The sequence below is a fragment of the Podarcis liolepis genome (assembly GCF_965112155.1).
Source record: "Podarcis liolepis genome assembly, chromosome: Z".
Lineage (NCBI taxonomy): Eukaryota > Metazoa > Chordata > Lepidosauria > Squamata > Lacertidae > Podarcis > Podarcis liolepis.
Window position 1 is genome coordinate 50,779,452 of NC_139570.1, and position 17,940 is coordinate 50,797,391.

The 17,940-nt window shown below is 52.4% G+C and overlaps 1 protein-coding gene across 9 annotated transcripts in view; it reads right to left on the reverse strand.

Annotated features, from left to right (window-relative positions):
• The window catches only part of NR6A1 (nuclear receptor subfamily 6 group A member 1), a 68,744-nt gene that overhangs the window by 20,917 nt on the left and 29,887 nt on the right, over positions 1 to 17,940 (reverse strand). For 6 of the 9 annotated variants that reach the window (XR_014521588.1, XR_014521590.1, XM_083485878.1 and 3 more), the window contains 2 exons: positions 3,198 to 3,428; positions 2,514 to 2,768 (listed from right to left, as the gene is read on the reverse strand). Coding sequence is in view for 6 of the 9 variants with exons in the window: in XM_083485878.1 (XP_083342004.1) it covers positions 2,514 to 2,768; positions 3,198 to 3,428 (486 nt within the window). In the remaining 3 variants the exon portion in view is untranslated. The remainder of the gene's footprint in view (positions 1 to 2,513; positions 2,769 to 3,197; positions 3,429 to 17,940) is intronic. The other 3 variants (XR_014521589.1, XM_083485880.1, XM_083485881.1) reach the window with 1 other exon arrangement.

Here is a 17,940-nt window from a genome sequence, read left to right on the forward strand (position 1 = left end):
AAAAATGATTTTTTAAAAATGAAAAAATTGGAAAAGGAGTACAATCAGGCTGTACATTTGTCTACCTGCTTGTGTAAATTATATACAGAATTAATCACGCAAAGGCTGGACTGGATGAAGCCCAAGCCGGAAGAAATATCAACAACCTCAGATATGCAGATGACACAACTTCGATGGCAGAAAGCGAGGAGGGATTAAAGGACCCTTTAATGAGGGTGAAAGAGGAGAGCGCAAAATATGGTCTGAAGCTCAACATCAAAAAAACGAAGATCATGGCCACTGGTCCCATCACCTCCTGGCAAATAGAAGGGGAAGAAATGGAGGCAGTGAGAGATTTGACTTTCTTGGGCTCCATGATCACTGAAGATGGTGACAGCAGTTACGGAATTAAAAGATGCCTGCTTCTTGGGAGAAAAGCAATGACAAACCTAGACAGCATCTTAAAAAGCAGAGACGTCACTTTGCCGACAAAGGTCCGTATAGTTCAAGCTATAGTTTTCCCGGTAGTGATGAATGAAAGTGAGAGCTGGACCATAAAGAAGGCCGATCGCCAAAGATTCTTAAATTGGTGAAGAAGATTTAGAGACTTTGCCATTTGCAATTTCTGCCTATAAGTAGCGTTTAGCGCCATTGCTATTGGCCATCACGTTGCGTTATTTTGTTCGGCTCGTCCATATTGCAACACGGGGGGCTGTTTACGGATTACTGGCGAGACTTTCCCGAGCGGCGTCCTGGTGCAACGCCGGACCCGAAACGAGACAGGGCAGGTCTCAATGCTTAGACTGACTTTAGTTCGTTTTTATAATTTTTTTCTTTTAAAAAAAAAGTAATTTCTATTGAATGGTTTTCTGTTACCAAAAACAAGACAACCATACCACCACTAAATATAATTTAAGAAATAAAAATGACGTACATCAATATTGAGCTGGTTACTTGTTACCTACCATCTTATTTCCTCCCAAACCTTCCATACAAAAGTACACACATATGTACACACACACACACACAAAATGATAATAATGAAAGGAAATATCCCCCCCCCCTTTTATCTTACAAAACCCTTTCTTCAACTTTGACTTCCCGTCAAGTCCCTTGGCGTATATTTTATCTCACAACCGTATGTACACCAAACAATAAACCTTTCTATATCAATTTTCCAACCCGTTCTGAAAACATAATAAATCCTTAATTGTTGTCCACCTTTAGTTCCTTTATCACTCGAATGTCAGCACCGAGTCAAAACTATTCTTGTATTTTTGAACCTATAATTTTCTACAACTCCGTTCAATATCATTTTTGTTATCCCCCCCAAAAAACTTTTACCAATCCCACCCATTGTTTGAACAAGATGGCCTGTCTCTTTAAAAAAAAATTTCACCCTATATTATATAAACCTGTGATTGGAAACACCCAGTATTAGTCTTTAACATCAGCAGTAACATCTAGACCATGGGAGCATTTCAGCCCCGTTCTTGAGTCTGTTTAAAATCTAAAACGGCTTTATCTTGTATTCCTTTCTTTGAATTTGTGCCATTTCGGTTTTTAAACCTTTTTTTTAAAAGCAGCACTAGAATTAACCTTTATTACTGTACTTTGCTTTCTTCAAGCTGGGCTTTGTTTAAAAAATGCCATTTAGCTTTTTTGTAAATTCAGTATCGGAAACTGTACTTTTTGAGTCCTCAGTCCTTTATTACTGTGTTTTGCTTTACCTGGAGGGTCGAGCCAGGATTATAATACTTCAGAATTTTGGGCAGCTATCCCTGAAGCCTTTGGGGCGCAGCTGGAGTTGCTTTCGCTGAAGCCAAGGAGAGTCTTGCTCTCCTGGCTTCAGCAAAAGAAACCCAAAGCCTTCGGAGCGTCTTATAGAGTGAAAAATACGGTAGCCCTATTTAAGAGAACCAAGCAGTAGTAATAAGAAATTGAGGAGTCAGCTATAAAAATTCTAGTATAGCCTTTACAAAAAGTTTTTAGGAAAAACTTACAAAGGAATACGAGATAAGCTGTTTAAGTTTCAAAGAAACTCAAAAACAGGGCTGAAAAGCTCCTGACTGCTGATGTTAAAGACTGGTATAGGGTGTTTCCAATCACAGGTTTTTATACTGTAAGGCAAAAGAATTTTTAAAGGGACAGACCATCTAGTTCAAACAAAGGGTGGGATTGCTAAGATTTGTAAAGAATAACCAGAATAATATTAAATAGAGTAGTAAAAAATTATTACAAGAAGGAACGAAAGTCGATATAAGAATTGAGACCTGACGGAATTAAGGAACCAAATATAAAAATCCAATACGTTTCTTTCCGTAGCAATTTCTTTCTCAAAATATCTGCATTTATCTCAGGAGTTTGAGGTTTATAAATAATCAACCATCTGAAATCCACTGCCTTACGTTTAGCTTCTAAGAAGTGAGATGTAAGAGGTGCTTCCGTAACGTAACGTTCTGTAAAGGTAATGTTTCTGTGCCATTTCTCAGTTCCGCGACTGTCTTTCCCCGCCCCCCCCCCATCAGCCTCACCTGTGGAGCTCCTCGTCGGACGGGGAGTACTTGGCGGTGACGTCAGCCAGGTCTCCGAAAATCTGGGGGCCATAGATGGTCAGCGAGGAGAGGAGGGCCAGCTCCTGCCAGGTGGAGCCCAGGAGACAGGTGTAGTCCTTGATGGAGAGCTCGCCAAAGAAGGGCAACTTCTTGACCCAGGCGATCTGGCGGAAAAGGAGCTCATCGGCCAGGCGGCACAGCAGCGCAAAGAGCTCCGACTGGGTCACTTTGTACCTGCGGGAGGGGGAGCAGTTAGAGGCCCAAAGCGAGGGCCGCTTATGGGCCCACCTGCCGACGTTGCGTTCGCACCGTTTAATACCACCCCTCCGTGGGTTTCTTTTTCACGGGTCTGCTTTGCATTTTTTAAAGGACGCGGGTGGTGCTGTGGGTTAAACCACTGAGCCTAGGGCGGTCGGTTCGAATCCCCGTCACGGGGCAAGCGCTCGTTGCTCAGTCCCTGCTCCCGCCAACCTAGCAGATTGAAAGCACATCAAAAGTGCAAGTGGATCAATAGGTCCCGCTCCGGAGGGAAGGTAAACGGCATTTCCATGCGTTGCTCTGGTTTGCCAGGAACGGCTTTGTCCGCCCCCCCGTGTGACAAGGCTCCCCACTGTGCTGCTCTGAGGGGGCCAACAGCGGTCAGAAAGGGGATGTGCCACTCACCCGTCTTCGATGAGCATGGGGGTGCCGAGGGGGCCCATGTCCTCGGCCGAGACCAGCTGGCTGATGAGGAGAGCGGGAGCCTGGGGGTCGAGGCTCCGGGGGGGCGGGGGCAGCAGGGCCGAGTGCGCCGGGCAGCTCTGAAGGTGCGGGAGGTATTGGTAGGGGGCGGGCCCCGGGCCCCCCATGTATGGATCCCTGAGTGCAGCAAATCCGTTCAGCTCAACAGATCTGCTGGAAGAGGAAAGGCGGGGGTTAAGAGGCAGGGGAAGGGGGGCGCAGGAAATGGAAGAGGGGGGTCCAGAGCTTCCACCATTCCATACCATAATTAATTGTTTGATTGAATCAATATATCACCCTATAGCAACGATGGCCAGACTTGGGGATGTTTTGGGACTACAATTCCCATCATCCCAGTCCTGGGAGCTAGCGATGATGGGAGTCAAACGTGGCCCTCTAGCTGTTTGGGGACTACAATTCCCATCTTCCCTGACTACTCCTCCTGGGAGCTAGCGATGATGGGAGTCAAACGTGGCCCTCTAGCTGTTTGGGGACTACAATTCCCATCTTCCCTGACCACTACTCCTGGGAGCTAGGGATGATACGAGTCAAACATGGCCCTCTAGCTGTTTGGGGACTACAATTCCCATCTTTCCTGACCACTGCTCCTGGGAGCTAGGGATGATGGGAGTCAAACGTGGCCCTCTAGCTGTTTGGGGACTACAATTCCCATCTTCCCTGACCACTGGTCCTACGAGCTAGGGATGATGGGAGTCAAACGTGGCCCTCTAGTGTTTGGGGACTACAATTCCCATCTTCCCTGACGACTACTCCTGGGAGCTACGGATGATGGGAGTCAAATGTGGCCCTCAAACTGTTTGGGGACTACAATTCCCATCTTCCCTGACCACTGCTCCTGGGAGCTAGGGATGATGGGAGTCAAACGTGGCCCTCCAGCAGTTTGGGGACTACAATTCCGATCTTCCCTGACCACTGCTCCTGGGAGCTAGGGATGATGGGAGTCCAACATGGCCCTCCAGCACTTTGGAGACTACAATTCCCATCATCCCTGACCACTCCTCCTGGGAGCTAGGGAGGATGGGAGTCAAACATGGCCTTCCAGTTGTTTGGGGACTACAATTCCCATCTTCCCTGACCACTCCTCCTGGGAGCTAGGGATGATGGGAGTCAAACGTGGCCCTCTAGCTGTTTGGGGACTACAATTCCCATCTTCCCTGACCACTGGTCCTATGAGCTAGGGATGATGGGAGTCAAATGTGGCCCTCTAGCTCTTTGGGGACTACAATTCCCATCTTTCCTGACCACTCCTCCTGGGAGCTAGGGATGATGGGAGTCAAACGTGGCCCTTTAGTTGTTTGGGGACTACAATTCCAATCTTCCCTGACCACTCCTCCAGGGAGCTAGGGATGATGGGAGTCAAACGTGGCCCTCTAGCTGTTTGGGGACTACAATTCCCATCTTCCCTGACCACTGGTCCTACGAGCTAGGGATGATGGGAGTCAAACATGGCCCACTAGCAGTTTGGGGACTACAATTCCCATCCTCCGTGACCACTGCTCCTCAGACCTAGGGATGATGGGAATCAAATGTGGCCCTCTAGCTGTTTTGGGACTACAATTCCCATCTTCCCAGACCACTGCTCCTGGGAGCTAGGGATGATGGGAGTCAAACATGGCCCTCCAGCACTTTGGAGACTACAATTCCCATCATCCCTAACCACTCCTCCTGGGAGCTAGGGAGGATGGGAGTCAAACATGGCCTTCCAGTTGTTTGGGGACTACAATTCCCATCTTCCCTGACCACTCCTCCTGGGAGCTAGGGATGATGGGAGTCAAACGTGGCCCTCTAGCTGTTTGGGGACTACAATTCCCATCTTCCCTGACCACTGCTCCTGGGAGCTAGGGAAGATGGGAGTCAAATGAGGCCCTCTAGCTGTTTGGGGACTACAATTCCCATCTTCCCTGATCACTGGTCCTATGAGCTAGGGATGATGGGAGTCAAATGTGGCCCTCTAGCTCTTTGGGGACTACAATTCCCATCTTTCCTGACCACTCCTCCTGGGAGCTAGGGGTGATGGGAGTCAAACGTGGCCCTTTAGTTGTTTGGGGACTACAATTCCCATCTTCCCTGACCACTCCTCCTGGGAGCTAGGGATGATGGGAGTCAAACGTGGCCCTCTAGCTGTTTGGGGACTACAATTCCCATCTTCCCTGACCACTGGTCCTACGAGCTAGGGATGATGGGAGTCAAACATGGCCCACTAGCAGTTTGGGGACTACAATTCCCATCTTCCGTGACCACTGCTCCTCAGACCTAGGGATGATGGGAATCAAATGTGGCCCTCTAGCTGTTTCGGGACTACAGTTCCCATCTTCCCAGACCACTGCTCCTGGGAGCTAGGGATGATGGGAGTCAAATGTGGCCCTCTAGCTGTTTAGGGACTACAATTCCCATCTTCCCTGAGCACTACTCCTGGGAGCTAGGGATGATGGGAGTCAAACGTGGCCCTCTAGCTGTTTGGGGACTACTATTCCCATCTTCCCTGACAACTGCTACTGGGAGCTAGGGATGAATGATGGGAGTCAAACGTGCCCCTCTAGCTGTTTGGGGACTACGATTCCCATCTTCCCTGACCACTCCTCCTGGGAGCTAGGGATGATGGGAGTCAAACGTGGCCCTCTAGCTGTTTGGGGACTACAATTCCCATCTTCCCTGACCACTGCTCCTGGGAGCTAGGGATGATGGGAGTCAAATGAGGCCCTCTAGCTGCTTGGGGACTACAATTCCCATCTTCCCTGACCACTGCTCCTGGGAGCTACGGATGATGGGAATCAAATGTGGCCCTCTAGTTGTTTGGGGACTACAATTCCCATCTTCCCTGACCACTGCTCCTGGGAGCTACGGATGATGGGAATCAAATGTGGCCCTCTAGCTGTTTAGGGACTACAATTCCCATCTTCCCTGACCACTACTCCTGGGAGCTAGGGATGATGGGAGTCAAACGTGGCCCTCTAGCTGTTTGGGGACTACTATTCCCATCTTCCCTGACCACTGCTATTGGGAGCTAGGGATGAATGATCGGAGTCAAACGTGCCCCTCTAGCTGTTTGGGGACTACGATTCCCATCTTCCCTGACCACTGCTCCTGGGAGCTAGGGATGATGGGAGTCAAACGTGGCCCTCAACTGTTTGGGGACTACAATTCCCATCTTCCCTGACCACTGCTCCTGGGAGCTAGGGATGATGGGAGTCAAACGTGGCCCTCTAGCTGTTTGGGGACTACAATTCCCATCTTCCCTGACCACTCCTCCTGGGAGCTAGGGATGATGGGAGTCAAACATGGCCCTCTAGCTGTTTGGGGACTACAATTCCCATCATCCCTGACCACTGGTCCTATGATCTAGGGATGATGGGAGTCAAACGTCGCCCTCTAGCTGTTTGGTGACTACAATTTCCATCTTCCCTGACCACGGTTTGGGGACCACTGTTTGGGGACTACAATGCCCATCTTCCCTGACCACTCCTCCTGGGAGCTAGGGATGATGGGAGTCAAACGTGGCCCTCTAGCTGTTTGGGGACTACAATTCCCATCTTCCCTGACCACTGCTCCTGGGAGCTAGGGATGATGGGAGTCAAATGAGGCCCTCTAGCTGCTTGGGGACTACAATTCCCATCTTCCCTGACCACTGCTCCTGGGAGCTACGGATGATGGGAATCAAATGTGGCCCTCTAGTTGTTTGGGGACTACAATTCCCATCTTCCCTGACCACTGCTCCTGGGAGCTACGGATGATGGGAATCAAATGTGGCCCTCTAGCTGTTTAGGGACTACAATTCCCATCTTCCCTGACCACTACTCCTGGGAGCTAGGGATGATGGGAGTCAAACGTGGCCCTCTAGCTGTTTGGGGACTACTATTCCCATCTTCCCTGACCACTGCTATTGGGAGCTAGGGATGAATGATCGGAGTCAAACGTGCCCCTTTAGCTGTTTGGGGACTACGATTCCCATCTTCCCTGACCACTGCTCCTGGGAGCTAGGGATGATGGGAGTCAAACGTGGCCCTCAACTGTTTGGGGACTACAATTCCCATCTTCCCTGACCACTGCTCCTGGGAGCTAGGGATGATGGGAGTCAAACGTGGCCCTCTAGCTGTTTGGGGACTACAATTCCCATCTTCCCTGACCACTCCTCCTGGGAGCTAGGGATGATGGGAGTCAAACATGGCCCTCTAGCTGTTTGGGGACTACAATTCCCATCATCCCTGACCACTGGTCCTATGATCTAGGGATGATGGGAGTCAAACGTCGCCCTCTAGCTGTTTGGTGACTACAATTTCCATCTTCCCTGACCACGGTTTGGGGACCACTGTTTGGGGACTACAATGCCCATCTTCCCTGACCACTCCTCCTGGGAGCTAGGGATGATGGGAGTCAAACGTGCCCCTCTAGCTGTTTGGGGACTACAATTCCCATCTTCCCTGACCACTCCTCCTGGGATCTAGGGAAGATGGGAGTCAAACGTGGCCCTTTAGCTGTTTGGAGACTACAATTCCCATCTTCCCTGACCACTCCTCCTGGGATCTAGGGATGATGGGAGTCAAACGTGGCCCTCTACCTGTTTGGGGACTACAATTCCCATCTGCCCTGACCACTGCTCCTGGGAGCTAGGGATGAATGATGGGAGTCAAACGTGCCCCTCTAGCTGTTTGGGGACTACAATTCCCATCTTCCCTGACCACTCCTCCTGGGAGCTAGGGATGATGGGAGTCAAATGAGGCCCTCTAGCTGTTTGCGGACTACAATTCCCATCTTCCCTGACCACTGCTCCTGGGAGATAGGGATGATGGGAGTCAAATGAGGCCCTCTAGCTGCTTGGGGACTACAATTCCCATCTTCCCTGACCACTCCTCCTGGGAGCTAAGGATGAATGATGGGAGTCAAACATGGCCCTCTAGCTGTTTGGGGACTACAATGCCCATCTTCCCTGACCACTCCTCCTGGGAGCTAGGGATGATGGGAGTCAAACGTGGCCCTCTAGCTGTTTGGGGACTACAATCCCCATCTTCCCTGACCACTGCTCCAGGGAGCAAGGGATGATGGGAGTCAAACGTGGCCCTCAAGCTGTTTGGGGACTAGAATTCCCATCTTCCCTGACCACTCCTCCTGGGAGCTAGGGATGATGGGAGTCAAACGTGGCCCTCTAGCTGTTTGGGGACTACAATTCCCATCTTCCCTGACCACTGCTCCTGGGAGCTAGGGATGATGGGAGTCAAACGTGGCCCTCTAGGTGTTTGGGGACTACAATTCCCATCTTCCCTGACCACTCCTCCTGGGAGCTAGGGATGATGGGAGTCAAACATGGCCTTCCGGTTGTTTGGGGACTACAATGCCCATCTTCCCTGACCACTCCTCCTGGGAGCTAGGGATGATGGGAGTCAAACGTGGCCCTCTAGGTGTTTGGGGACTACAATGCCCATCTTCCCTGACCACTCCTCCTGGGAGCTAGGGATGATGGGAGTCAAACGTGGCCCTTTAGCTGTTTGGGGACTACAATTCCCATCTTCCCTGACCACTCCTCCTGGGAGCTAGGGATGATGGGAGTCAAACGTGGCCCTCTAGCTGTTTGGGGACTACAATTCCCATCTTCCCTGACCACTGCTCCTGGGAGCTAGGGATGATGGGAGTCAAACGTGGCCCTCTAGTTGTTTGGGGACTACAATTCCCATCTTCCCTGACCACTCCTCCTGGGAGCTAGGGATGATGGGAGTGAAACGTGGCCCTCTAGCTGTTTGAGGACTACAATCCCCATCTTCCCTGACCACTGTTCCAGGGAGCAAGGGATGATGGGAGTCAAACGTGGCCCTCAAGCTGTTTGGGGACTAGAATTCCCATCTTCCCTGACCACTCCTCCTGGGAGCTAGGGATGATGGGAGTCAAATGAGGCCCTCTAGCTGTTTGGGGACTACAATTCCCATCTTCCCTGACCACTCCTCCTGGGAGCTAGGGATGATGGGAGTCAAACATGGCCTTCCGGTTGTTTGGGGACTACAATGCCCATCTTCCCTGACCACTCCTCCTGGGAGCTAGGGATGATGGGAGTCAAACGTGGCCCTCTAGCTGTTTGGGGACTACAATTCCCATCTTCCCTGACCACTCCTCCTGGGAGCTAGGGATGATGGGAGTCAAACGTGGCCCTCTAGTTGTTTGGGGACTACAATTCCCATCTTCCCAGACCACTGCTCCTGGGAGCTAGGGATGATGGGAGTCAAACGTGGCCTTCCAGCTGTTTGGGGACTACAATTCCCATCTTCCCTGACCACTCCTCCTGGGAGCTAGGGATGATGGGAGTCAAACGTGGCCCTCTAGCTGTTTGGGGACTACAATCCCCATCTTCCCTGACCACTGCTCCAGGGAGCAAGGGATGATGGGAGTCAAACGTGGCCCTCAAGCTGTTTGGGGACTACAATTCCCATCTTCCCTGACCACTGCTCCTGGGAGCTGGGGATGATGGGAGTCAAATGAGGCCCTCTAGCTGCTTGGGGACTACAATTCCCATCTTCCCTGACCACTGCTCCTGGGAGCTACGGATGATGGGAATCAAATGTGGCCCTCTAGTTGTTTGGGGACTACAATTCCCATCTTCCCTGACCACTGCTCCTGGGAGCTACGGATGATGGGAATCAAATGTGGCCCTCTAGCTGTTTAGGGACTACAATTCCCATCTTCCCTGACCACTACTCCTGGGAGCTAGGGATGATGGGAGTCAAACGTGGCCCTCTAGCTGTTTGGGGACTACTATTCCCATCTTCCCTGACCACTGCTATTGGGAGCTAGGGATGAATGATCGGAGTCAAACGTGCCCCTCTAGCTGTTTGGGGACTACGATTCCCATCTTCCCTGACCACTGCTCCTGGGAGCTAGGGATGATGGGAGTCAAACGTGGCCCTCAACTGTTTGGGGACTACAATTCCCATCTTCCCTGACCACTGCTCCTGGGAGCTAGGGATGATGGGAGTCAAATGTGGCCCTCTAGCTGTTTGGGGACTACAATTCCCATCTTCCCTGACCACTCCTCCTGGGAGCTAGGGATGATGGGAGTCAAACGTGGCCCTCTAGCTGTTTGGGGACTACAATTCCCATCTTCCCTGACCACTCCTCCTGGGAGCTAGGGATGATGGGAGTCAAACGTGGCCCTCTAGCTGTTTGGGGACTACAATTCCCATCTTCCCTGACCACTCCTCCTGGGAGCTAGGGATGATGTGAGTCAAACGTGGTCCTCTAGCTGTTTGGGGACTACAATTCCCATCTTCCCTGACCACTGCTCCTGGGAGCTAGGGATGAATGATGGGAGTCAAACATGGCCCTCTAGCTGTTTGGGGACTACAATTCCCATCATCCCTGACCACTGGTCCTATGATCTAGGGATGATGGGAGTGAAACGTCGCCCTCTAGCTGTTTGGTGACTACAATTTCCATCTTCCCTGACCACGGTTTGGGGACCACTGTTTGGGGACTACAATGCCCATCTTCCCTGACCACTCCTCCTGGGAGCTAGGGATGATGGGAGTCAAACGTGGCCCTCTAGTTGTTTGGGGACTACAATTCCCATCTTCCCTGAGCACTCCTCCTGGGATCTAGGGATGATGGGAGTCAAACGTGGCCCTCTAGCTGTTTGGGGACTACAATTCCCATCTTCCCTGACCACTGCTCCTGGGAGCTAGGGATGATGGGAGTCAAACATGGCCTTCCGGCTGTTTGGAGACTACAATTCCCATCTTCCCTGACCACTCCTCCTGGGATCTAGGGATGATGGGAGTCAAACGTGGCCCTCTAGCTGTTTGGAGACTACAATTCCCATCTTCCCTGACCACTCCTCCTGGGATCTAAGGATGATGGGAGTCAAACGTGGCCCTCTAGCTGTTTGGGGACTACAATTCCCATCTTCCCTGACCACTGCTCCTGGGAGCTAGGGATGATGGGAGTCAAACGTGGCCCTCTAGCTGTTTGGGGACTACAATGCCCATCTTCCCTGACCACTCATCCTGGGAGCTAGGGATGATGGGAGTCAAACGTGGCCCTCTAGCTGTTTGGGGACTACAATTCCCATCCTCCCTGACCACTCCTCCTGGGAGCTAGGGATGATGGGAGTCAAACGTGGCCCTCTAGCTGTTTGGGGACTACAATTCCCATCTTCCCTGACTACTCCTCATGGGAGCTAGGGATGATGGGAGTCAAACATGGCCCTCTAGTTGTTTGGGGACTACAATTCCCATCTTCCCTGACCACTCCTCCTGGGAGCTAGGGATGATGGGAGTCAAACATGGCCTTCCGGTTGTTTGGGGACTACAATGCCCATCTTCCCTGACCACTCCTCCTGGGAGCTAGGGATGATGGGAGTCAAACGTGGCCCTCTAGGTGTTTGGGGACTACAATTCCCATCTTCCCTGACCACTCCTCCTGGGAGCTAGGGATGATGGGAGTCAAACGTGGCCCTCTAGCTGTTTGGGGACTACAATTCCCATCTTCCCTGACCACTCCTCCTGGGAGCTAGGGATGATGGGAGTCAAACGTGGCCCTCTAGTTGTTTGGGGACTACAATTCCCATCTTCCCTGACCACTCCTCCTGGGAGCTAGGGATGATGGGAGTGAAACGTGGCCCTCTAGCTGTTTGGGGACTACAATCCCCATCTTCCCTGACCACTGCTCCAGGGAGCAAGGGATGATGGGAGTCAAACGTGGCCCTCAAGCTGTTTGGGGACTAGAATTCCCATCTTCCCTGACCACTCCTCCTGGGAGCTAGGGATGATGGGAGTCAAACATGGCCCTCTAGCTGTTTGGGGACTACAATTCCCATCTTCCCTGACCACTCCTCCTGGGAGCTAGGGATTATGGGAGTCAAACATGGCCTTCCGGTTGTTTGGGGACTACAATGCTCATCTTCCCTGACCACTCCTCCTGGGAGCTAGGGATGATGGGAGTCAAACGTGGCCCTCTAGCTGTTTGGGGACTACAATTCCCATCTTCCCTGACCACTCCTCCTGGGAGCTAGGGATGATGGGAGTCAAACGTGGCCCTCTAGCTGTTTGGGGACTACAATTCCCATCTTCCCTGACCACTGCTCCTGGGAGCTAGGGATGATGGGAGTCAAATGAGGCCCTCTAGCTGTTTGCGGACTACAATTCCCATCTTCCCTGACCACTGCTCCTGGGAGCTAGGGATGATGGGAGTCAAATGAGGCCCTCTAGCTGCTTGGGGACTACAATTCCCATCTTCCCTGACCACTCATCCTGGGAGCAAAGGATGAATGATGGGAGTCAAACATGGCCCTCTAGCTGTTTGGGGACTACAATTCCCATCTTCCCTGACCACTCCTCCTGGGAGCTAAGGATGAATGATGGGAGTCAAACATGGCCCTCTAGCTGTTTGGGGACTACAATGCCCATCTTCCCTGACCACTCCTCCTGGGAGCTAGGGATGATGGGAGTCAAACGTGGCCCTCTAGCTGTTTGGGGACTACAATTCCCATCTTCCCTGACCACTGCTCCTGGGAGCTAGGGATGATGGGAGTCAAATGAGGCCCTCTAGCTGTTTGCGGACTACAATTCCCATCTTCCCTGACCACTGCTCCTGGGAGCTAGGGATGATGGGAGTCAAATGAGGCCCTCTAGCTGCTTGGGGACTACAATTCCCATCTTCCCTGACCACTCCTCCTGGGAGCTAAGGATGAATGATGGGAGTCAAACATGGCCCTCTAGCTGTTTGGGGACTACAATTCCCATCTTCCCTGACCACTCCTCCTGGGAGCTAAGGATGAATGATGGGAGTCAAACATGGCCCTCTAGCTGTTTGGGGACTACAATGCCCATCTTCCCTGACCACTCCTCCTGGGAGCTAGGGATGATGGGAGTCAAACGTGGCCCTCTAGCTGTTTGGGGACTACAATCCCCATCTTCCCTGACCACTGCTCCAGGGAGCAAGGGATGATGGGAGTCAAACGTGGCCCTCAAGCTGTTTGGGGACTAGAATTCCCATCTTCCCTGACCACTCCTCCTGGGAGCTAGGGATGATGGGAGTCAAACGTGGCCCTCTAGCTGTTTGGGGACTACAATGCCCATCTTCCCTGACCACTCATCCTGGGAGCTAGGGATGATGGGAGTCAAACGTGGCCCTCTAGCTGTTTGGGGACTACAATTCCCATCTTCCCTGACCACTCCTCCTGGGAGCTAGGGATGATGGGAGTCAAACGTGGCCCTCTAGCTGTTTGGGGACTAGAATTCCCATCTTCCCTGACCACCGCTCCTGGGAGCTAGGGATGATGGGAGTTAAACGTGGCCTTCCTGTTGTTTGGGGACTACAATGCCCATCTTCGCTGACCACTCCTCATGGGAGCTAGGGATGATGGGAGTCAAACGTGGCCCTCTAGGTGTTTGGGGACTACAATTCCCATCTTCCCTGACCACTGCTCCTGGGAGCTAGGGATGATGGGAGTCAAACGTGGCCCTCTAGGTGTTTGGGGACTACAATTCACATCTTCCCTGACCACTCCTCATGGGAGCTAGGGATGATGGGAGTCAAACATGGCCCTCTAGCTGTTTGGGGACTACAATTCCCATCTTCCCTGACCACTCCTCCTGGGAGCTAGGGATGATGGGAGTCAAACATGGCCTTCCGGTTGTTTGGGGACTACAATGCCCATCTTCCCTGACCACTCCTCCTGGGAGCTAGGGATGATGGGAGTCAAACGTGGCCCTCTAGGTGTTTGGGGACTACAATTCCCATCTTCCCTGACCACTCCTCCTGGGAGCTAGGGATGATGGGAGTCAAACGTGGCCCTCTAGCTGTTTGGGGACTACAATTCCCATCTTCCCTGACCACTCCTCCTGGGAGCTAGGGATGATGGGAGTCAAACGTGGCCCTCTAGTTGTTTGGGGACTACAATGCCCATCTTCCCTGACCACTCCTCCTGGGAGCTAGGGATGATGGGAGTCAAACGTGGCCCTCTAGCTGTTTGGGGACTACAATTCCCATCTTCCCTGACCACTGCTCCTGGGAGCTAGGGATGATGGGAGTCAAATGAGGCCCTCTAGCTGTTTGCGGACTACAATTCCCATCTTCCCTGACCACTGCTCCTGGGAGCTAGGGATGATGGGAGTCAAATGAGGCCCTCTAGCTGCTTGGGGACTACAATTCCCATCTTCCCTGACCACTCATCCTGGGAGCAAAGGATGAATGATGGGAGTCAAACATGGCCCTCTAGCTGTTTGGGGACTACAATTCCCATCTTCCCTGACCACTCCTCCTGGGAGCTAAGGATGAATGATGGGAGTCAAACATGGCCCTCTAGCTGTTTGGGGACTACAATGCCCATCTTCCCTGACCACTCCTCCTGGGAGCTAGGGATGATGGGAGTCAAACGTGGCCCTCTAGCTGTTTGGGGACTACAATTCCCATCTTCCCTGACCACTGCTCCTGGGAGCTAGGGATGATGGGAGTCAAATGAGGCCCTCTAGCTGTTTGCGGACTACAATTCCCATCTTCCCTGACCACTGCTCCTGGGAGCTAGGGATGATGGGAGTCAAATGAGGCCCTCTAGCTGCTTGGGGACTACAATTCCCATCTTCCCTGACCACTCCTCCTGGGAGCTAAGGATGAATGATGGGAGTCAAACATGGCCCTCTAGCTGTTTGGGGACTACAATTCCCATCTTCCCTGACCACTCCTCCTGGGAGCTAAGGATGAATGATGGGAGTCAAACATGGCCCTCTAGCTGTTTGGGGACTACAATGCCCATCTTCCCTGACCACTCCTCCTGGGAGCTAGGGATGATGGGAGTCAAACGTGGCCCTCTAGCTGTTTGGGGACTACAATCCCCATCTTCCCTGACCACTGCTCCAGGGAGCAAGGGATGATGGGAGTCAAACGTGGCCCTCTAGCTGTTTGGGGACTAGAATTCCCATCTTCCCTGACCACTCCTCCTGGGAGCTAGGGATGATGGGAGTCAAACGTGGCCCTCTAGCTGTTTGGGGACTACAATGCCCATCTTCCCTGACCACTCATCCTGGGAGCTAGGGATGATGGGAGTCAAACGTGGCCCTCTAGCTGTTTGGGGACTACAATTCCCATCTTCCCTGACCACTCCTCCTGGGAGCTAGGGATGATGGGAGTCAAACGTGGCCCTCTAGCTGTTTGGGGACTAGAATTCCCATCTTCCCTGACCACCGCTCCTGGGAGCTAGGGATGATGGGAGTTAAACGTGGCCTTCCTGTTGTTTGGGGACTACAATGCCCATCTTCGCTGACCACTCCTCATGGGAGCTAGGGATGATGGGAGTCAAACGTGGCCCTCTAGGTGTTTGGGGACTACAATTCCCATCTTCCCTGACCACTGCTCCTGGGAGCTAGGGATGATGGGAGTCAAACGTGGCCCTCTAGGTGTTTGGGGACTACAATTCCCATCTTCCCTGACCACTCCTCATGGGAGCTAGGGATGATGGGAGTCAAACATGGCCCTCTAGTTGTTTGGGGACTACAATTCCCATCTTCCCTGACCACTCCTCCTGGGAGCTAGGGATGATGGGAGTCAAACATGGCCTTCCGGTTGTTTGGGGACTACAATGCCCATCTTCCCTGACCACTCCTCCTGGGAGCTAGGGATGATGGGAGTCAAACGTGGCCCTCTAGGTGTTTGGGGACTACAATTCCCATCTTCCCTGACCACTCCTCCTGGGAGCTAGGGATGATGGGAGTCAAACATGGCCCTCTAGCTGTTTGGGGACTACAATTCCCATCTTCCCTGACCACTCCTCCTGGGAGCTAGGGATGATGGGAGTCAAACGTGGCCCTCTAGTTGTTTGGGGACTACAATGCCCATCTTCCCTGACCACTCCTCCTGGGAGCTAGGGATGATGGGAGTGAAACGTGGCCCTCAAGCTGTTTGGGGACTACAATTCCCATCTTCCCTGACCACTCCTCCTGGGAGCTAGGGAGGATGGGAGCCAAATGTGGCCCTCTAGCTGTTTGGGGACTACAATTCCCATCATCCCTGACCACTGGTCCTATGATCTAGGGATGATGGGAGTCAAACGTGGCCCTCTAGCTGTTTGGTGACTACGATTCCCATCTTCCCTGACCACTCCTCCTGGGAGCTAGGGATGATGGGAGTCAAACGTGCCCCTCTAGCTGTTTGGGGACTACGATTCCCATCTTCCCTGACCACTCCTCCTGGGAGCTAGGGATGATGGGAGTCAAACATGGCCTTCCGGTTGTTTGGGGACTACAATGCCCATCTTCCCTGACCACTCCTCCTGGGAGCTAGGGATGATGGGAGTCAAACGTGGCCCTCTAGCTGTTTGGGGACTACAATTCCCATCTTCCCTGACCACTGCTCCTGGGAGCTAGGGATGATGGGAGTCAAACGTGGCCTTCCGGCTGTTTGGGGACTACAATTCCCATCTTCCCTGACCACTCCTCCTGGGAGCTAGGGATGATGGGAGTCAAACGTGGCCCTCTAGCTGTTTGGGGACTACAATTCTCATCTTCCCTGACCACTGCTCCTGGGAGCTAGGGATGATGGGAGTCAAATGAGGCCCTCTAGCTGTTTGCGGACTACAATTCCCATCTTCCCTGACCACTGCTCCTGGGAGATAGGGATGATGGGAGTCAAATGAGGCCCTCTAGCTGCTTGGGGACTACAATTCCCATCTTCCCTGACCACTCCTCCTGGGAGCTAAGGATGAATGATGGGAGTCAAACATGGCCCTCTAGCTGTTTGGGGACTACAATTCCCATCTTCCCTGACCACTCCTCCTGGGAGCTAGGGATGATGGGAGTCAAACATGGCCCTCTAGCTGTTTGGGGACTACAATTCCCATCTTCCCTGACCACTGCTATTGGGAGCTAGGGATGAATGATGGGAGTCAAACGTGGCCCTCTAGCTGTTTGGGGACTACAATTCCCATCTTCCCTGACCACTCCTCCTGGGATCTAGGGATGATGGGAGTCAAACGTGGCCCTCTAGTTGTTTGGGGACTACAATTCCCATCTTCCCTGACCACTGCTCCTGGGAGCTAGGGATGATGGGAGTCAAGCGTGGCCCTCTAGCTGTTTGGGGACTACAATTCCCATCTTCCCTGACCACTCCTCCTGGGATCTAGGGATGATGGGAGTCAAACGTGGCCCTCTAGTTGTTTGGGGACTACAATTCCCATCTTCCCTGACCACTCCTCCTGGGAGCTAGGGATGATGGGAGTCAAACGTGGCCCTCTAGCTGTTTGGGGACTACAATTCCCATCTTCCCTGACCACTGCTGCTGGGAGCTAGGGATGATGGGTGTCAAACGTGGCCCTCTAGCTGTTTGGGGACTACAATTCCCATCTTCCCTGACCACTCCTCCTGGGAGCTACGGATGATGGGAGTCAAATGTGGCCCTCTAGCTGTTTGGGGACTACAATTCCCATCTTCCCTGACCACCGCTCCTGGGAGCTAGGGATGATGGGAGTCAAACGTGGCCCTCTAGGTGTTTGGGGACTACAATTCCCATCTTCCCTGACCACTCCTCCTGGGAGCTAGGGATGAATGATGGGAGTCAAATGTGGCCCTTTAGCTGTTTGGGGACTACAATTCCCATCTTCCCTGACCACTGCTCCTGGGAGCTAGGGATGATGGGAGTCAAACGTGGCCCTCAACTGTTTGGGGACTACAATTCCCATCTTCCCTGACCACTGCTC